This window comes from Zonotrichia albicollis, chromosome 18, assembly GCF_047830755.1.
Source record: "Zonotrichia albicollis isolate bZonAlb1 chromosome 18, bZonAlb1.hap1, whole genome shotgun sequence".
Classification (NCBI taxonomy): Eukaryota; Metazoa; Chordata; class Aves; order Passeriformes; family Passerellidae; genus Zonotrichia; species Zonotrichia albicollis.
In genome coordinates this window covers 10,548,688-10,569,702 of record NC_133836.1, presented here as the reverse complement: position 1 = coordinate 10,569,702, position 21,015 = coordinate 10,548,688, and the positions used below count along the sequence as shown (strand labels likewise).

General features: G+C 50.4%; 1 protein-coding gene across 4 annotated transcripts in view; it reads left to right on the top strand.

Annotated features, from left to right (window-relative positions):
• Positions 1 to 7,677: 7,677 nt before the first annotated feature.
• Positions 7,678 to 21,015, top strand: part of MSI1 (musashi RNA binding protein 1) — a 28,569-nt gene continuing 15,231 nt past the window's right edge. Inside the window, exons 1-6 of one of the 4 annotated variants that reach the window (XM_074554349.1) lie at positions 7,678 to 8,304; positions 8,565 to 8,605; positions 8,729 to 8,810; positions 8,924 to 9,008; positions 13,684 to 13,725; positions 15,380 to 15,472. In XM_074554349.1, the coding sequence (XP_074410450.1) occupies positions 8,246 to 8,304; positions 8,565 to 8,605; positions 8,729 to 8,810; positions 8,924 to 9,008; positions 13,684 to 13,725; positions 15,380 to 15,472 (402 nt within the window). In that variant the 5' untranslated portion in view covers positions 7,678 to 8,245. The remainder of the gene's footprint in view (positions 8,305 to 8,564; positions 8,606 to 8,728; positions 8,811 to 8,923; positions 9,009 to 13,683; positions 13,726 to 15,379; positions 15,473 to 21,015) is intronic. The other 3 variants (XM_074554347.1, XM_074554350.1, XM_074554348.1) reach the window with 3 other exon arrangements.

Sequence of the window (21,015 nt, the reverse complement as noted above, 5' to 3'; positions counted from 1 at the left end):
AGTAAGGCTCAACAAACTTCCACTGATTTGCTTTTTCTCTGTAAATCCCTCCCCATCTTACACTGTCTCCCACAATCCCTTGTTCTCCCAGCATCTGGGAGTGACCTTGCCACACACTGCATTGCTTTCAAGGCTCCAGAATGACCAACACACTTGAGCATGCTCTGCCTGACAGCAGGAGTGTGTAAGAGCAGCTTTCCTGCTTCAAAAACTTGTTTTACTCCAGAGCTGCTCTGCTAGCAGCTGTCTGTTCTATTCCCAGGTTTCTTCAAACATCAGAGAGGCCCTTTTAGATTCACCCTTGAAAATGCAATTTAAATACACTTTCTGTTACAGGAACATTGTAGCATTTGAGAGAGTAAAACACTCCTACTGGTTTCCTGGGTGTCCAGCAGAGTGGCAGTAAACAGAGCCAGGATGCCTGGCAGATAAAACCATAGAGAGGGAGTAAATTACTGAGCCTTGTGCTTTCAGCCTGGTCACCTGTGCACCAACAATCCCAGACCTTGTGTGTGCACCAAGGGACACCACGAGCTTGTTTTGCAGAAAATGCTGTGTGCTGAGAGCTTTCCCAGGCCTTCTTTGGAAGAGGAATGTTTACTCTTTCCCAGCTTCTTTCAAACATTTAAAATCAGTGGGAAGTTTTGGAAGACGCCTCACTATTTCCATCCATCACAAGTGGGCAGGTTCCAAAGCCCAGGGTGTCTGTGAAGGAGTGCACGTGGTTACCTCCAGAAGGGAAAGGCTAGAGCAGGGCAGGACATACTGCACAGGGATTCCAAAACCACTCATATAATCAGATTACAAGCCCAGTGAGTCAAGATGTCTTAAACCAGAGTATGATCCCTCTATTTCACGTGTAACTCATGAGAGTCCTTTCTTCTGATGTCTCTAAAAAGGCACTGACCATTGCTGCAAAAAGGAGTGCAGAATTGCTCATTGAATAATTGGGAATATGGCATGGAGATGGAACTAAAATCTTAAACACGTTTTTGTCTGAGCCTTAAGCATTTTTTAATGTTACTATACTAATATTACTTAAATATTTAACATTACTATTCTCCATTTTGATTAATGTATCCATCAGAAGCTTTGAATTGTAGAGGTTATACTTTTACTAAAGGGATGATTTCAGTATACATTTCCCACCTCCACTGTGAGAGAGGTTTCCTGCTGCTCCTCTGTGTCCCTGCTTTTGAAGGAGTATCTCCATGTTGTCTGTCCTAGCTTTGTGCTAAATAATGCCTTGGCCGGCTCCTTTGGAGGGGCTGGTCCTTAGCACTGTTGCAGTGCCTTGGCCACCAGCCAGCTGGGAGCTCTGAGTACCAGTTTGTGAATCACTGCTTACTCCTGGTGGGAAAAGGGTCAGTGACTCAGTTACTTCAGCTCATGGAACTGCATGGGCATGAGGTAGGTGGGGAAATTTCTGCCTGGAACCAAAAAAAACCCAACAAACCAAAAACCCAAAAAACCTCCAAACATTCCCCCACACACAAAAAAAAACCAATCAACAAACCGGCCCCCCTTCCCCCCAAAAAACCCCAAACCAAACAAAAAATAAAAAACCCAGATAAAAGAAAATGGCATAAGGATCCTAAGGCAGCAAAATCAGCCTTGAGGGAAATCCATAGCAGGCAAAGGCGTGAAAAGATAAATGCTTTAAGGCTGTGAAAAGTGAGAAAAAGATGGGCAAGGATGGACAAGTAGCAGCATGAGCAAAGTATTTCCCACTAGACTTTGAGCAGTGCAGAATGAGAGATTCTCTTCAGTTAGAGGTCAGCTCACAGGGTGTGTGGGCAGGGGAATCATTGTGTCTTGGGACCAAAGAACAGATCTTGAGCCTTTTCTAGTTCCAAACATGTTTAAAAGCTTGGGAAGGTTGCTGAAACTAGAGTGTTTAGTAACAGCCATCTCATTTCACATTCCCTAGCCTGGAAGGATTGGGAGCCTGTAAGCCTGAGTAAAGATGTGCCCTGGGGTGAAGGAAGCCCTTCCTCTCTGGTGGACACCACTCCTGCTCCAGAGCATCTGTGCTGGGTGCACTGGGGTAGAAAACCAGTTCTGAGTATGGCACACACTGGGTGAGTTGTGCCTTGCAGTAGCCTGTTCTCCAGCAAACAGGAGAATGACCAGAGATGACTGATCACAAGTGCACCTGGACCCTGGCAGGCTGTCGCCTCCTTTCCCCTCCAGCAGGGAGGAGGCTCAGGCAGCAGTGACGGTGTACAGAGCAGCTAAGCCTCTCCTGCAATCTGAGCATGGCAGCTTTGCCTGGGAAGACACTGGTGTCCGTCTTGATTAGGATGTGATGCCTGATGGAAGTCATGTGACAAGTACAAACAAAATACCTTGGCAAAACCTTGAGGAACCAGGACAGGCTGAGCTGCTTAGGAAGATTTACAGTGTGTATTTCTGTCCTGTATACTTGCCTTGGTCTGAACCTTTCTCATCTCAGGAGCTCCAGCATGCACCCTGGATTTTAAAGATACTCTTCTCTGTTCTTTCCTCCAAATAATCTGCAAACCTTCTCAATGTTGTGCTGTTAAGTTTAACAGTTACTCAGTCCCAGTTACTTTACACCATCATAGTACCTGGATGCTATAATGTCATCCTCTGAGAAGTGCCATTGGGATTTGTGGAGCAGAGGTCCCATAATCTTAGATTAGAAAATAAGTCTTGAAGAAATGGGAGAGTTAAAAGCCAGTGCGAGTGCTGTAGCAGAGTAGGAAATCGATTATATCCTGAAAGAGAGGGGATGGAGAAACAGCTTCTGCTTGCTCAGCTCCTGTTCATGTGTTCAGCCAAAAGTTCTCTGTTTGCTCCTCTGAGTGCTTCCTTCTGGTGCTGCTCTGGGACAGTGCCAGGACCCAGATTTCTGCTTCCTGCAAGCATCTCAGCAGGGAATCCAGCGCTTCCCTTGAGTCCTGTTCTCCCCTTGTTCCTCTTCTCCTTTGGACTCGACCTTCTTTAAGGCAGATTTTAGAGGTCCCTGACATGGTGCTGACTCCATGCCCAGATTAATAATTCACACACACGTCAGACCTGCAGAGAGGTGCAGGTGCAGGGTAGTGCAGCATCCCTGCCTGGGGAGCTGCTGCTGGAGTCCAGCACCCTGGGCAGCCGGGCACAGCCCTGTCCCTGCAAGGAGACCAACGTGTCCCTGCAAATGGGTGCTGGCTGTGCTGGTGTGTTTGGGGCTCACCCTGCCCCTCTTCCACTGGGATACAGGATTTTGTTTATAATTCAGAACTTTAATACTTTGTTGAAATGTTAATATGGAAATTCCTTTTGTATAAGGTGTCTGGCAGCTATCAAACCTGACTCAGAACTTTTTCTGTTACCCTTCTTCACCCAGCTCTTTCCCAAATGTCTTCTCAGTCTGGTGGTATTTGGTCAGCCTGGCCCCATGCTGCACTGTCACTTGCCCTGGTATGAACCCATGGACCAAAGTCCTTAAATTTCTCTGTTATTCCTCTTCTCTAGGCACCATCTATGCATGTAATGTGCAAGAGCAAAACAGGATATAATCACCAAATTGACATTTGTTTAATTTATTCTTCAAAATTTTATGAATGGGAATTCCCTGGCCTTCCTGGCTCCCCTCTCCCATCTTTAGCTATCCTAATAGTTGCTAGTTTCTCCTGATATGTAACATTTATCTCTTTCTGTTTCAACTAAACCTATTGCCTTACCTTCACTGAGCATTAGAGACAATTTAATCAATCTTCTTTAAAAGTGTCCATCACATCTGGTGGATTTTGCTTGCATCCATCCTCATCTCTCTTTTCTAATGGTGGGGAAATGAGTCCCTGTGTATCCCACCATGGGAAGCTCTGAGCTTCCAGGTGAGGAGGGGAAGAATGGGAGGCAATGCTCTGCTTCTCAGCTGGGGAAGAGCTTCCTGACAGTGGATGCTCTAAGATAGGTCCCTTTTCCATAGGAAGTGAAGACTGGGAAGGGGTTAGGTAGGAGAAAGGACAGAGCAGAAAGCAGTGCCTGATGGAAGGCTGGGACAAACTAAGAAGTTAGAGGGAATGTGGAGCTCAGGGCACTTTCAAGGAGAGAGGTCTCATTTTTCAAATCTGTTGTTGCTTTCTGTCACTTGATATGCAGTCTTTGGAGTATCTAAAAAAATAAATTAAGGTGAAATTAAAATGTTTCCATGTGCTCCTTGGGAAGGGAGGTCCTTTGCAGGCTGCTGCAGGACGTGGGACCTGGCTGCTGGGCACCCTCCATGCATGGAACAGCTCCTGTGTCAGAGCTCAGCAGCCAGGGCTTCCTCCCTCTTTGCTGGACTGATTTAGATAGGATCATGGAGACTAGACGCCACGTAGTAGTTTTTAGAGTTTGTAGAGAGGGAGAATAGCAGGCAGGGCTCTCTGATTTTTCCCTTAGCCATCATTTCCAGGACAGCGGGTGGAAGCCTGCAATCTCCTACTGTCCTTCAGAGACCTCTCTCTGGGTTTGCTGTTTTATGCTGAATCCCTGCACTGAATTTACTACTCTGCAAGTTCTCTTGATGTTTTATTTTTCATCCCCTGCAGACTTCTTTCCTTTTTTTCCCCGTGAGGCTCCAGTTCCTCTTGCTGCTTTGTGGTAATTGGGGTGGTCTCCTCCTTCCTTCCTCACTCCTTTTCCAGTTATCCCAGTTGTCTCTATTTACTCATGCTATCCCCTTTCTCCTGCTCTTTATTAACACCTATGTTTCTCTTGCATGCCACCCTGTTCCTCTTCTGTTTTCCCACCCATCCTGTTCTCCAGTGCTCTGCACCATGTAAACCCCCATGAATCTTGCTCCCTGAGGTTTCTTATATGAATTAAAGAAGTCCTTGGTGCATTTGCAGTCATTCGCCTCTTCCTATTGCTGACTCTGTCCCTCCCCCTACCTGAGTGGAATCTAAATAATTTAATTTCCCTAAATAGCTTCTCTCTGCCTGTGTGCCTGACTCTTGCCCCAAGCCAGCTCCTGCCAGGCAGGTTGCTGCTGGAGCAGTGAGTTCCCCTCCAGGTAGACACCCCTGGCTGCCTCATGCATGGGCTGGCAGGGTTTTGCCATCAGCCCTTCCAGAGGGTCAGCATCCTTCCTAAAGCAGGCATGAGAACCACCAGAAGGCACTGCCAGAGCCAGGCAATGCCCCCAGGCTGCCCATGCAGCCGCAGTTAATACCTTCCAGGTTTGCATCTTCGGCACTGTAATGCGAGTGTTACAAAAAACATTTCAGTTCCAGTTCAAATTTGTTTATTAACTGTCCAAACTAAATGAAAAGCAAAACTTTTCGTGGTTCCTGACTGCCAAAACCTCCCAGCAAGAGACAGGTCTCCAAGACAATCTCTCCCTAAGCTTTATATGATGAGGGAGGAAAAGAGGCGGCTGCTCTCCCTGACCCTCCCCTAACCTCCAGTTTTTGGAACCTCCCTCTCACCATGAATAACTCCAGTGTCTGCCACTGGTGCTGGGCAGAGCTTTGCCAATCATCCTCCTCAGCAGGAAGTGGACATGATTTTGATAGTGTCACTCTACCACACAGGAGACACTGAATAGCAGCAAGAAAACTGAGCAGTTTTGTTAATCTCGCTGGTGTTTGGCAACCTCTCAGCAGCAGCCACAGAGGCACTACAGCTGTCTGTCTGCAGCCCCAGGAACACAATGCTGCATTATTTTATATTCGGCAGATCATCTTTCCAATCATAAGGTCTGGAATGCTTTATATGTTTACTTCTCTGTGAGGAAAGCTTCCTACTGTCACTAATCAGCGGATTTTTCAAGACCCACTGTCCTGTGCGTTACAGAGATAAATGAATTGATACTTACAAAGCACTTGGGGGTCCTAAGGTGGAAATACAAAATATCATGTGTATGTTTTGGAAACAACCTTGGAATAAGTTACATGGTAGGTTACTGTGTCATTGCCAGTGATGCAATTCCAACCACATCCTCCACCCAAATCTTCCTGAAGGCTCATTTTTTTCCCTCTGGTTTTCACAGATGTTAACTCACATTGATCCTGTTCTCCCCTCTCCAATATTATTTTGGTGGAGAAAAAGTAAATAAAATAATAAACATTAAAAAAAGACAATGAAGCATTTTAACAGTGTCCCTCAGAGTATTCAACTTGTACTGCCTTAAAAATAACACTTTTAAAATTATAGTAATGCACTGTGCACTGGTAGCAAACCAGGAGGTGTTATCCTTTAGTGAGTCCAACACTGAGCTCTTGTTTCTTCTTTTTTTTTTTCCTCTTGTTTTTAATTAGAATTAGTAGTGTGCCTAGGTTGGGCAATAATGAAACATAAAACCTGTGCCAGGTGACTTGAAATTTTTAGTTAGCTCCCCCTTTAAAGTATTTGCCCTCCAAATGGGAGAGAGCAGGTGCTGGGAAGGAGCAAAACATCCCTGAGTTTGGGCAGTGTGGCAGGTGGCTCTGGTAGCCCAGCTTTGTCCAGGTTCCTCGGGAGGTGCAGGGGGAGATGGCTGGGGTGCTGCCCCAGCACCGCTGCTTCCACTGGCTCTGCACTGCTGCAGTACCACCTCTGCATGTCATTATTTATATTTCCCTGCTGCACCAGCCCTGCTGCCTCCCAGGGCACCTCCACCCAAAGTGATGACTTCAGCCCTGTGGAATGAAGAGTGGGTTATTCTGGAGAAGCAGCTCAGCCTGGACCGGTGGCAGCAGGAGCTGGGATGCTGCATAGCTCAGTTCCCAGGGGCAGCTACCAAGGTTCTGGTGCTGGGTGTGTTGCTGTGCCCAAGCACAGGGCCAGGACAGGATCCTGAACTAGCTCAGGAAATGGGGTGGGCGAATGGTGGTTTGGTAGAGCTAATGGGCAGAGGATGAATTTAACTCAGAGTTGCAGCCCGTGTAACAAAAGATACTGTTGCAAAGTATTGTTATGACAAAGATGTAGTGGTTCCTCTCGGGGAAGGAGAGGATGTGTATTGGGACGTGGAAAACAGTCATGAGAGAAGGGGAAGAATGGTCAAATGAGGATGGCACTGACCTGAGCTGTCAATACCTTGCTTTAGGCAGTGAGAGACTACAGGGAGGACCCATGCTGGAAGGAGCAGAGCCAGGGATGCCTGTGGGAAGTATTTGGCATCACAGTAGCATCTGCCTGGAATCCAGTGATACCCTCTTGGCATGAGAAGGGGTCACAGCACCGTGACCAGAGGTTTTGAGCACTGCTCTATTCTGATTTGCCACAGATGCGAACAAGTGCCTTCTCCCAGAGATGCTTGGTACAGTCAGGCAAAGTTTCAGCTCTCTTCTTGACTCCAACTTCACAGGTATTTCATTTGTTCCTTGCTGAGCTGCTCCAGCCACCCAGGCTAGGCTGCCCAAGAGCAGAGGCAGAGTGCACAGACCTGCTCGAGAAGCAGCATGTGAATGAACTTGTGTGGCAGTGGAACTCGAATGGAGCTCGGCACGAGTCTGTCAGCCTGAATGAGTAATAAACTGCGCGGTGCCTTGGGGACCAGCCTACCCCCTTCCCAGTGAGCCGCGGGCAGAGAAGAGCGGCCGGGCTGTGCATACCTGGTGCTGCGGGGCTCTACGGGGCTCCGCGGTGCCCGGCAGCAGCTCTGCCCCGGGTCCTGCAGCCTGGGCACTGCCGTGCGGGGCAGCGAGCGGCGAGGCCGGGAAGCCCCTGACCCCTGCAGGGTCCCCGTGGGCTGCCAGGGGACACGGAGGTACCAGGGCTCCGAGAAGGCGCCTCGACTCCCCGCTGCCCGTTCGGGATCCCGGGGTGAGCAGGGCAGTCCTGGTCCCGACCTGGAGGCGCCCTCGGCAGCGGCGAAACACCGGGAGGAACAGGGCCGGGGTCTCCGGGGTCCGCCGCAGCGAGCCCGAGCGCACCGGGTCGGGCCTGGCTCCGTCGCCCTTTGTCCACCGCCCCGGGGCAGGTGTGGGCAGCGCGGCCGGGGACAAAGCGGCTGCGAGCTCCGGGGCTGCTCCTGCCGCCGCCGAGCCCGGAGCCGGGCGCTCTCCCCCAGCGCGGTGCGGGCGCGGCTCCCGGCACTCGGCCCCGGTGCCGCCGGCGGGTTTTATGCGCAGGGCGGCCGGCGGGCCGGCGGGGGTGGGAGGAGCCGGGCAGGTTGTGCCCGCCGGGCCCTCCTCCCTCGCTCCCTCCCCGCCCGGCGGAGAGGGGTCGGGGGAGGGGGCAGCATGGCCTGTCCGTCCGGCCCCTTTTCCAGCGCTCATCTGCCCCGGGAGTGCGGCGCCGCTCCTCGCAGGGAGAAGAGGTCCGAATGGAGACAGACGGCAGCCAGCCCGGCCTCGCCTCCCCGGACTCCCCGCACGACCCCTGGTACCTCCGCAGCGGCGGCCACCGGCCACCCCCACCGCCCCCCCCGGTCCGGCCGCGGCCGCCCCCTCCCCCGGCCCCGGCCGCCCGGCCCGGGCAGGCGCGGCGGCGGCGGAGGCAGCGGCGGCGGCGGTGCCGCTGCCAACATGGCCGATCCGCGCCCTCCCCTCCCCGCGCGGCCCCGCCGCCGCTGCCGCCACCCCCGCGGGGTGCCGCGGCCCCCCGGCGCGGCCCCGCTCACGGCTCTCCCCTTCCTCCCGCAGCAAAATGTTCATCGGGGGACTGAGCTGGCAGACCACGCAAGGTGAGCGTCGCGGGGCCCGCACCTGCCGCCGGGGCCGGGGGTGGCGGAGCTGGGGCTGAGCCCGGGGGGGTGCGGCGAGGCCGGGACGGGACGGGACACCCACGGTGGGTGCTGTACTTGCAGAGGGCTTGCGGGAGTACTTCAGCCAGTTCGGCGAGGTGAAGGAGTGCCTGGTGATGCGGGACCCGCTGACAAAGAGATCCAGGTGAGAGGCCGGGCCCGCGCCTCCCTTCGCCCCCGCCGCGGCCCGACCGCCACTTTAACCAACTTTCTCTCTTCTCTCCGCATCCCCTCTTCTGCCCGGGCTGCGGGGCTCAGGGGCTTCGGGTTCGTCACGTTCATGGACCAGGCTGGCGTCGACAAGGTCCTGGCCCAATCCAGACATGAATTGGACTCCAAGACGGTGAGATGACTTCTCTTATCTCAGGGGTGCATTTACCGGCGGAACGGCTGTGCTCGGAGTAGCCGTCGATTGTAGTGTTTGATTTCCAGTTAGAGGTTGTAAACTATTGATTCCTGATACGGATCGATCGTTCCCTTCTCTGTCCCACTTGCCGGCGGGTAGCCTAGCTGCCGCCCGAGCACAGGGCTCACCGTGTGCCGATTCCTGGTGCGGGTCTGTGGATCCTGGTGATGGTTTTCTTCTCGCTCGTTGGTTGTAAGGCCCATCTCGAGGCCCATCCCGGCAGTGACTGTAGCTCTCTCGAAGCTGGGACACCTGAACACGTTTGGGATGAGGATTTGCCCCTGGAAATAAGATGTGGCTGCGTTCCGAGAGAGGGAAGCCGCCCTTTCATCCTGTGTGCTGCTGAGCACTGATCCCTCCTCAGGGGTGCTGTTCCCCAGCGCCCAGGCCCTGCTTCCCTGGCCATGGTGGCCTGTGCATCCCCCCTTCCCAGCAGAGCCCTCATTCTGTGCACCCCAGAGATTCTCTTGTGGTTTCTCCAGGTGAAGTTTTCGTAGTAGTCATGGAGGTTCAGGACTTTATTGTCTCCAAGTGTGGCCGGTGTCTGCCCGTGTGGGCTACCACCAGCCTCTTGGAGTGGTTGTGGCTCCAGCCCTCACTCTGCAAGTTTGGGTGATGAGGACCCCCAGGTGGGCCAGCAGAAAGATTTGGTGGCTCGCTGGACTAGTGGCGCAAGGTGGTGGGTCCTGCCTTGTCAATCTGTGGTGCTCAGGAGATGTGCAGACTGTTTTGAGGGGTGGGGGTGAGATGTCTGAGTGGGAGGTCCCTTCTCTTTAGTTTCAGTGACTGGCCTTCCCCTGAATTCCTTTTCCTTATTGCTGCCCTGGGGTGAAGGTGAGGGTAGGGACGGGGGAGTGGCGGGGTCTGCAAGGGGCTGGCATGGTGAGGGGGCATGTTCTGGCTCCAAGCAAGGGCTGCTGAGGAGTCCAACTGCAGAGTTTTATTTCTTGCACTGCGTGGCCCAGGCGTCCTAGTCTTTATCTTGGCAGAAGGAGAGGGCGGGAGAGCGAGACCCTCTTTCTTAGGGTTTACGGCATGAGTTGCAGCAAGATTTATGTCTGTTCCTGTTTAACTGCCTGGATCGCTCCCTTTGATGTGCACAGGTCCTTCCTCCCCACGGGAGCTCCTGGTTAAACCCACCCCAGCCTTCCTGGCTGAGGCTTGGTCCCGAGGACTCCCGGCCCTCCTCCTTCCAGGAGTGATGTGAATTTTGCTCTGGGAGGTGGGTTTACAGTAATGTTTTTTGAGGAGGGCCCAGGGTTTTCCTTTTCTCTTTTTTTTTTCTCACTAGCCTGTGTAAACACAGTCTCTGATCAGCTAGTCCTGTCATGAGTCTGTGGGCTGGCACAGACCCCTCTTGCAAAGGCAAGTGATGGATGTTGGTTGTAGCACTAATCCTGGAAGTGTTTCAGGGCTGGGAGCGAGCTGAAACCCACGCTGTCCATTCTCCTCCCCAAGCCGCCGCTGGCGGGCTGTGCGGCCCCGGGTGCAGCCCAGGCGGGCAGGGAGGGACGGTGGGCGCTGCAGGAGAACAGAAGGGCCTCGTGGCCATTGAAATTCCCTGCTGCATCTGCTCCGCTCGCCCCGCCGGCACGCACAGAGAATGGGGACAGTTTCACCAGGGCCTTCTTTGTTAGGAACTTTGGTCCTCTTCCCCCTTTGTTCCTATTTTTTGTTTGGTGCAGTTTTCAGCTGGATCAGATGTTTTGGGGTGTTTTGTCTCATAAGAGATTGATCTTATGGGAGCACATGGAACCTCCATATGCCTTTTCCCTGCTGAAGTGAAAGGCTTTGCTGTGAGTCCTGGGTTAAATGACACAAACGCATCTAAATCTTAATTTAGAGTTTTATGAAACTTTGCAGGAAAAAGTCTGGTGTCCTGTGAGGACAGTCTTCTCCTGGGGCTTGGTGTCTCTTGGCAAACAACATTTGATAGACAGTGTCTGCTCAACTTGTTGCTTCATTGTCTTCTGATTCTTCCTACCCTAATGAAGGCAGTTGGCCCAATTCTTCGGTGCAGCCTTGTTCTCTTCAGACTCCTCTTTGTTTGTAAGCTAGATAGCAGACTACAGGGTTATTTTTGAAAATACTTGATATGAGAATTGCCTTTACAATCTCAAGGTAAAAGATTTGCGTGACTTTGTAAAGCTGCAGCTGGCCGCTGCCTTGAGCTGCTTCTTTACGCGCTCTGGGAAGAGCACTTGGCAGTGCTGGGTCATCCCGTCGTTTCTTTGTTGCCGTTGTTGAGTTTTTGCTGGGTTTGTCTTTTGTGGTGGAGGGAGTGATCTGCAGCTCCCCTGCAGTGCAGACCAGCAGGGCAGAGGTAGTGACAGAGGTACAATGAAAGAGCAAACCCGGACCTGATGTCTGGCAGGTCCTTCCCAGCCTTCCCCGTGCTTTGGGACACTGGTACCAGCTAGGCTAGCAGAGCACTTGGGAGATCTGAGCTATGAAATGGGGCTCTAGGTGGCCTGAAGAGCATTGCTAAGGACCTGGCTGGCCTGTTGGTACACCTGCAACTTCAGTGGGATTCCTCATTACCAGAGTCTTGTGGGGTGAACTGGAAGCAGTTTGAGCTCAGGTGACTCCCATTCACTGCAGCCTGATCTGGGGTTTTGTTTTTTGGATACAATCTGAACAGTTCTGAATGCTCTTAGCAGATTTCTATCTGGGTTTGTAAAAAGGATCCATTACGTCAGTGGGTGACACTGAAACACAACTCCTCCAGGGCTATTTGTTTTAACACCAGAAATGAGGGAATAAGGTACCGGTGCCTTTGCTTTAATAAGGAAAGACTCCAGCAGCCAAGGAGCAGCCCAGTTTGAGTAACTTGAGTCCGGCACCGAACTCGCTCCCCTCTGCGTGTTCCCAGGGCTGCGCCTGCAATCAGTCACCCCAGCCTCCCTCTACCTGCAACAATAGCTGGTTGTGCAGAAGAATTTGTGAAATGACTGCCTGCTCTCTCCAGCCAGGAGGACACGTTATCTCTGCCCAGTTGATCACACTCAGGGTAATGAGAAAATGAGGCTGAGCTTAGCATTGCTGAGTATGAAAGCATCTTATTGGCAGGAGCTGAATGACACTGGCTGAGAAGTAAAAGACAGTAGATTATTGTTTTTGCTTATTATCTGCCATCAACCTCCTGGTCTCCTGCCGTCCCCTGTCCTCAGAATTCGCTGTGGGTGTCTGCACTAGCCAGGAAGCAGTGGGGAGGGGAGGGCCTGGATGGTTCCGATGCCCCAGGGAGGCACCGGAGGGTATGCTAATCTGCCGGAGCTTGGAGCTTGGGGAGAGAGGTTTATTTTTGAATTTATTTGTGCTCTTCAGTTTTGCCTGTGTTTACCTACGTGCTGAGTTTATTTATGTTGTAAGCTGTGAGTCAGGATGGAGGTGGGGAAGGCAGTGAGAGGAGCCCGTGGAAGGGCACAGGGGGGCCAAGCTCCAGGGCTGTGAGACAAGTAAAAGGATGCGGGACGGGAGGGCAGCCAGGCTGGAAAGCTGAACAAAGCAGTGAGAGGAGCTGGAGAAACACAGCTTCCTTTTGGGCTGTTGAAGCTGCTGGGCTGATGGGACAATGCTCCAGGCTGCCCTCCCAGCTACAGCCTGTCCAAGTGTGGGGATGAGCCAAACCTGCCTTTACCACAGGTCTTTGTAAGCTGATTTGTTGGTCTGGATCATCCCCGATGTGATGTAACTTTACAGGAGTTACTGTAAAAATAGGCTATAAAGAAAGAAGTGTGGCTGAGGAGGAGAGAAGGCTTTGTGGGTGTTTGGCTTGCAGCTGCATTGGTGTTGTCCCAGCTTTGTGGTGGTGCTGCTGGTGGTGTGAGGCCGATGTGGGCAGGCGCTCATCCGTGCTGAGCCCGGCAGAACACGCGGCACCTGGATGGCGGCGCGGGCCCGGCTGCTCCGGCCAGCAGCAGGTTTATAGGGAAGCTGAACAGGCACAATGGAGGCTCAGCCCGCCGAGGGAGGGAGGGAGAGAGGGAGGGAGGCATCACGGCTTTGTGTGCAGCGCGGCCTGGGGAGAGGGGCAGCGCGATCCCTGGGCCGCAGCCTCTGCAGCCGCCTGGCCTGGGCTCCTCGGGTTAATTTGTGCCATCCTGTCTGCTCTTTTATTGCTTCTTTTTGTCTGCCCTTCAGTCTGTGTTTGAAGGGATGAAATGTTTGGGGGTTTAGGCACTGCTTCTTTTCTGTCTTGTTACTACCCAGATGAACTCTGTAGTTGTAGGGAGAGTGAAGGTGAGAGCAAAAAAGGCAAAAGAAATCACTTTTAATATGAGGCTGGTGATGCAAGGCGCCCAGGGGCTGGCCAAGCGGGAGGGTGCAGCCCAGCCTGTTAATCCCAGCATGTGATGGGCTCTCAGTGCATCTGCCCAGTGCTCAGCTGGAGATGGACTGCTGCATGCTGGGACTTGTAGTCTCCCTGGGTTACACCTTACCAGGAGGGAAAGATGTCTGCAGCCAGCTTCATTTTATGAACCTCAGGTAGATTCTTTGGGTTTTTAGCAAGGTGCTACATGGGTAGAGACAGCTGCACACATGGAGGAAACCGTGTCTGTAAATAGGCAGGAAAAATGTGTTCACCTGTTCTTCCCCACATCTCTTTCAGATTGACCCGAAGGTAGCGTTCCCTCGCCGAGCACAGCCCAAGGTAAGCACTGTGGGCAGCCCTTGTGCCACAAGGGGCACAATTTGTGGTGGTGAACCTTGTCCTTCTGTGCAAGGTGACAATGCATGCAATGGAGCTGCTCGCTGGGGTTTGCTCAGGACTCACCTGGAGCACAGTGCTGGGAGTTTGCGTAGCACTGAAGGAACCAGGAGAACCCTTGGTTGTACTTCAGGATGCACTAGATAGAGCTGGTGGATTAAATGCTGCCCAGGGTGACCTTAGTCCTTCTGAGGTTACAGAAAATGGTTGGAAGTTTCAGGCCCTTGGAGATATGGAACAGCTCCATGCTGTGATGTGACACAGGTGGAAGAGTTGTGTGTGTGCACCTGTGTGTGATGAATAGGTGTGTGGCAGGGAAGGGGAGAAGGATTTCACTTTGTGAAATGCCCTTGTGTGCTTCAGCACTGGAAAAGGCAAAAGGAGTTTGGTGTTGGATCTTACCTACAAGAGGCTCTGGCATTAAAATGCACAGTGGCAGGAACTTTGTCTAGGTGTGCAGCTAGAAACTTTTAGCTGAGGACCCAGCAGCATGCTGGAGACTGCCTTTAGACTTTGGGTTTCCTTTAACTTGGCTCTTGGATGTGAATTTTAAAGTTTAGAGTCTGTATTCCAAGTGCTGTTAGGGGTGAAAGAGCTGGGGAGAAGCTGTGTTGAGAAGCAGAGAGGAAAGAGGAGACTGGTGCTGGGAGGGAAGTAAGGGGTTCAGGCACTGAGAACAATTGGTGAGCAGGTATCCCAAGTAACTGGAGCCAGGAAGCACATGGTAGGAATTGGGTTAATTCCATTAAGCAGTTTGGTGACAGAAGGTGCTTTAGTGTTAGAACGGGCTGCTCTCCAAGGCAGGGAATTGCTGCGGATTAGCCCTATGCTCCTTGGGGTAATTAGGACCATGTGTTCCTCTGAGAGCAGGGGTGTAGCCAAGCAGCTAAGGGGAAGATGCAGCTGGAGAGCTGGTTCAAAGGATGTCGGTGTGCCTCAGCCTGGCAGCCATGGCCCCTCTCAGGGTAGTTAGTTTTCTTCCTTGTCCCAGCTGTATCAGTGACAAGTGGCACAGGGATCTTGGCTTTACCTTCTTGCAGAGGCAAAATAGATTTAACTGGGTGTTGACTGGGCTCCATTGAGGTGCTGGAGAATGGGAGTGAACTGAGGCTTATTCCATTTCAGACTGGAAGGCTGTGCAATTTGTGGGGCGGGAGGGCAAAGCCTGGGGAACCTGCCTGTGGTGGCTTCCTGCCACCCTGGGGGCAGAGCAGGCACCTCTGGGGCTGCCTGGAGGAGGCTGGCTGTGCAGAATGGCAGGGCTGGGGAGGGGGCAGCTGTGCCCCACACATTTGGGGTGGTGTCACAGTGGCAAGGGAGTGGTGGCAGGTTGGTGAGGGAAGAAGATGGTAATTGTCTGACGAGGAGGTGGTGGCTGGGTGCTGGCATGTGTGGTGGGCTCTGTGAAGACAAGAGCAAGAATTTGGTGTGGGACAGATCTGCCAGCTGTGTTTGGCTAGAGGGCTTCAAGAGTTGGAAGCCCTGCAGCAAAGGGAAAAGCACTTCCCAGCAGCAGAGGGGAGTTAGTGGCCTTTTCAGTCTCGTTCTCTGCTCGCTCTGGGTTTATTTGGTGAATTCCTGTCCTTCCCTTTTCCAGATGGTGACCCGAACGAAGAAGATATTTGTGGGTGGTCTGTCTGTGAACACTACTGTGGAGGATGTGAAACAATATTTCGAGCAGTTTGGGAAGGTAAGTCTCTTGAGTGATGTCGGATCAAAGCTGTTGCTTCTGGGGCAAAAGGAGTTTTCTGAACTTTTGTGGGGGTGGGATTAGAAGCTTGAGTCTTTTGCAAGGGTTAAGTAGATTAAAGGTCAGTTACAGATGCTGGCTGGCTGTAATGTCCTTGTAGGGGCTACAGCCAGTGACTCCTGCCCTGTGGTGATTTGAAACAGAGTTTATCCTTGTTCCCAGAGTTGCTAGGACCTCAGCTATGGGAAATTTTTCCCTATCCAGAAGCCTCTTTTGGCTCACAGATTTGCAGTTTGTTCAAATGCTGTAGACACTCCTAACAGAGTGGCTGCTTTATCAAACCTCTGATTTTGGCCTGTTTCTAACTCAAAACCTTGTGATTTATTTTTCAATAATTCTTTGTTAAAAATAAGTCTTTAGGTGCTGAAACTTCTGCTGAGTCTTGGGCAAGTGGTGGTGTAAGTTTTGTATATTGAACAAAGTTTGTCACTAAGGCTGTCCCTTGTGTTGGTCTGGCTCTTCTGTGGATGGTGGTGGCTCAGGGAAGGGTGGGCTACTGTGGCTGGAAGTCACTTGTGCCATGGTCCATGACAGCCTGGTGTGTGAATTGTGAGACTGGACCAAATCTGAGCATTGAAGGGAGCTCAGTTGTGTCCTTTCAGCTGAGGAGGTTGTCAGCATCTCCAGGAGTGCTATCAGCAGGATTAGACTGAAGGATCCCAAGATTTTTAATGGGATTAGGAACTGAAGGGGATCATCGTACCCAATCTCTGTGGGCAGGACATTGTCACTGTTTCACTGCTGTTCAGTGGAGTTGTGCATAGGTTTGCTCTTTGGGGCAGGAAATGTTGGATTCTGCAGCTCTTGGAACCTTCCTGCCCAGTCAGGAGGGAAGAACATGGTTTGGTGGCTGGTGACCCAGCCAGAATGTTGCTGGTGGAATCATGGTCATGGAGGGAGGCACCATGGAAGCTGACGTGTGGAGATGAAGGCTTGGTATTTTCTTTTGAAATTTCCTGCAAAAGGGTGATGTCATGTTAAGGCACACAAATTAGTGAAAGGGAGTTTTGTGACCAGATTTGCCATATTGCTGAAACTTTTGGGCAGAGAGTTTGAGACAAGGATCTGCTCAGAACCTTTGTTCAGCTTCTGAAGCCAAATTTACATGTGTGCAAAGTGGGACTCTGTTCACTTCTAAGAGAAAGTGGTTGGATATCCTTGTGTTTGCCAGTTGGTAGCTCTGTGTGGTTTCATTTTCTGTAAGAAATAGGCAAACTCTGTTGTGTCCCCAAGAGCTGTTGCATGTTATCCTCAAGGGTGCCACCACTGAAGGTGGTGGTGTTCATGTGTCTGTGCAGTCTCAAGGCTGTTTGACTTGCAAGTTCTCCTGTGCTGATGGATGTGTTTGATAGGAAAACAAATTGTCTTTGGCATAATCCCCTTTTAACCTTGACTGTATCCCTGCTAATTCAAAGCAGCATGTCACAGGGCACTCAGTCTACAGGCAGTTACAGTTGCTCTAGTCTGAGCAGTCCTTTCCAGCTCTTTTGTGGTGCTGTTATGGTTCTCTTGTTTAATGGTTGTGTGCTGAGAGGTGTTCTGATGTCAGGCAAGGCGTGGTTGTGTGAGACTGTTTTCTGGAGTGGGCAGGAGGGAGAGTTCTGCACAGCAATTAATTTCTGAAGAGCCAGTGTCCTGGACAACATCCAGAGCTTCAAGCCTATGTGGGGCTGCAGCAGTTGTCCCCTTGGTTCTGAGGAAGTTCCATGGGGAGATGTTAGGGTTGGTCAGATTGACTTGCTGTTTTCAGGGCAATTTTCTGACTCATCTGTGCACTTCAGATGAGAGACTCTTCAGAGCTCTTGTGTAAAGCATCGTTCCTGGCCTGTAACCATCTTCCAGACTAAGCCTCAAATAATTCACCCATGGCCAGGAGAATTGTTTCCTGAGAGCTTCTCTACAGTAGAGAGCTTGGATGGACAGGATCAATGGGAAAGTGCATTTCAGAAGAAAGCCTTGTGGCCTTCACCTCTGGTTTGTAGGGTTAAGCCTGTTGCCTTCAGTTTCAGCTGTTACTCATGGAAAACATGATTTTGATGCACAGTCTCTTTTGGTGGCTCTTTATGATGTGCTTTGTGATTTCAGAGGTCTCCTAGAATCCCATCTTTATGGGTGTCCCAGACACCATGAGTGGTCTTCATCTCTTTGATTTACGGCATCTTTAAGTGAGAGGTGCTGAAGTTCCAGTCATGGTATCCTGATCTCAGAAAATGTTTTTTCATTGAGGCTTTCCAAGTCATTTGGGCCCAGTACTGCTTCTGGAATTGCATTGGGACTGTGTGGAAAGGAACTGTTAAGGATGCTCTTTGAAAGCATTTCATTAGAGGACTTACCCTGTTAGGAAAGAGCTTTGTAACTGTTCCCTTCTCTTTGAAGTGGCCCCACAGTTACCTAGGACATGGCAGAAGAAAAATTGCTCCTCTTTCCTCCTGCCTGTCCAGGGAAGGCACGGGAACACTTAGGATCTAGAGAGGAGAGCTGAGAGCACCAGCTCATCCTGTCTTGATTGCTCAAGGTGCCAGGGGGGATTCTTAGTCAATTGTTGAGAATCCAGTGGCAATCTCAGTTTGGATGTTGGCTTTAGGGGGAGATCATGCTGCTCTTCTGAGGACAGGGGAGTCCAGGCTGCTGGATGGCTTTTGCATGAAGGTTTGTATGTCACCCTCAGGCCACAAGCCTGAGCATGTCTTAGATTTGCCACCATTTAAGTTCTTTAAATTAGAATAGATGCTTTTGAAAAATACATTTTAGCCCAGACAAAAAGCATGTACATGCTGAAGGAATTACAAGAGGAAGTGCTATGGCCTGCAGAACAGATGAGGTCAAATTAGATTATCATAATGTTCTCTCCAGTTCAAATCCGTGAACTGCAGCTCACAAGCCTACCAAGGTGGTTGGTGTCAGTGCATCTCAGGTCAGAACCAGCACACCTCCCACGTCCATTAGCAGGAAAAAAAAATGAACTTTAGCTGGTCTGCAAAGGAAATGGTTTTCTATTTCATTAGACAAAAGTCCCAGATGTAATTTTTCCATTTTGGCATTTCTGCTTATTCTCTTTGTTTTGTTTTGTTATCTTTCCTTGCTGTGTCCAAAACCTTCTCTCACCTTTGTAAAATGGAAGTGGCAAAAAAAAGGTGAAAATGTGTGAAAAGGAAATCCGTGAGTATTACTTAGTGATAAAGCAAGAGAGAGAGAGACTGGCACCCCAGTTCTTCATATCAAAATTCTTGGTTTTAACAGGCACAAAAGGTGAATCTTTAAAGAGGATCCCAAATACAGTGTGTCTGCCTCAAAGAGGAATCACTTTGGGGTTTTTTCCCTTCCAAAACTCTGACTAAAATACATGGGCTGCTGTTTTCCTGAGAAAGAAAATACAAAGGTTTTGTTTTTTTCTTTTTTTAGTACAGAGAGAAAGACTGAAAAGTGATCTCAAGCTGGCTGTGGTTTGTCAGGTGCAGCTGCGAGGCCTTTGAGCATAGCTGGATCTCTAGGAAACACCTCTCTGGTTCCAAAACTTGAATCTCTCTGAGCTCCAAGCTCAGGCCATGCACATGCTTTCTAAAGGAGATTATTTTTTCAACTGTAGGACAGAAGTCCTGGAAAGACTTTCATTCACAGTATGTGTAGCCAAGTACTTTGGCTTAAGTTGGATGGTGTTGAAGCTCTTTAGACAGCAAAAGGAATTATTTCAACAGCTTCTCTAGATTGAGGCTACCACCCTCACTGAAACCTGCAAGAGAAAGAGAGGAGGAAGGTGTCTTGCAGCTACCACCTCAGGCACAGCTAGTCTTCTGTCTAGTTCAACATGTATGAGAATGCCAGAGGAGCTCAAGTTGCAGCTTCCTCCTTTGCTACTTCAACCTGTGGGAACATGTTGTTCTGTATTATTTTTGGGGAGGAAAAGGAGTTGTCCATCAGAGTAATTTCTTTGGACTGTTGGGTGTCTCATCTTGTAAGCAAGGTTATTTGTTTCAAATCAAAATTGAAAAAACTCAGCTCGTCTTTCTAATGCAAGAGTTGGTCTGATGAAGTTTTGTGGTAGAGAAGGTCATATAAATTGCAAGATAGGAGGAGGCTTAGAACAAATAAAGTCATTTTATTGTGGTGCATATCTAAACTGTGAAATCTTTGCCGCAGGATGTTGTTACTAAAATTTACACAGGCTCCAAAATGATTGGGCAAATTCATGGAAGGTCTTTAACACACCCAGACACCTCTTTGAATTCAGGAAATCTCCAAATCACAAATAGCTTGGATGGGGATGTAGTGTTCTGGGCTCTGTGGTAATATCCTTGCCTTATCTTTATGTTCTTCCAAAGTTGTCTGTTGGTTGGTATCTTGGGCGGTTTTGGGCAAGGCAGAGCTCTGCTCTAACTTGATGCAGCTGGTCTTTTGTTTGCCATCAGGAGAGAAGCTGATCTTAACAGAAACTGGAAGTGCAGAGGTCCTGGAAGAAATGGGGGCCTGCACCTGAATCAGGTTTTTGAACTCATGGTTCTGTTGTGTGCTTTTACATTTGGTGAAGCAGCAGTGCAGGAAATACATTCCCAGTGACGTCTTTGCATGACTCACTAATCAGTTGCAGCACCAAGGGTGCTTGGAAAGTGCTTAAAACCAGTCTGCATCTCTCACTGGGCCTGAGGTAATTGTGTGTGGATGAGTTGGCCATGGAAGCTCAGCCTCTCTCCTGCCCAGAGAGAGATCTCCTCTCTAAAAATACCCTGGAAGCAAACGAGAAAAAAGATCTGGGGTCTGAGGAAGGTTCTGACCTTTAGGCTGCCATCTAATACTCCATCCAAATTCTGGACCTGAGAAGTCCTGAGGTCTCACTGGGGATGATGGCTGTTACAGTGATTTTCCCTCATGGCAACAGTATCTGAGGTGCTGGATCAGGTGAGGGTCTGTGGGTCTGTCACAAATGCCTGTTCATGTACTCCTGCCACAAGAATGGGTTGGTTGACTTAGGTGTGTGAAATGGTTTTCCCTGCTGACTAATAGGAAAACCTTCAGATACTGATGGCAAATGCCTTTAAGGAAGACTTGTTTCTGTACTTACAGTGGCCATGATTTTTCTCACTTTGTGGATTGGGAGAATGTTAATTAATTAATCCTTAATCTGCCGCTCTCTGGAAATTTCAGGGATCAAAGCTACTTGTCAACCTGCTGTGGATTTCCAAACTGGATTTTGGATTTTCTTCCACAGATCAGAGGGCAATTTATGTAAATTCTCACACATAACATGGTTGCCATGAACAGATGGGGAGGGGAGGAGAAGGGGAATCTGATGACCTCTCTTGTGGCAGTAGGCAGTTTGGCCTGTGGTGACAATGCCTCTGGAACAAAGGGTTCTCTGTGCTCCGCATCTGGTAGGCACACAGCCAAAACCACTCCAGCAGTAATGGTCATTCAGGTCTTCTGGGGTTCACCTGATATTTGCCAGGTGCCTGTGTGAGAGCGGGCAAGGACACCTGGACAGGCTGTTC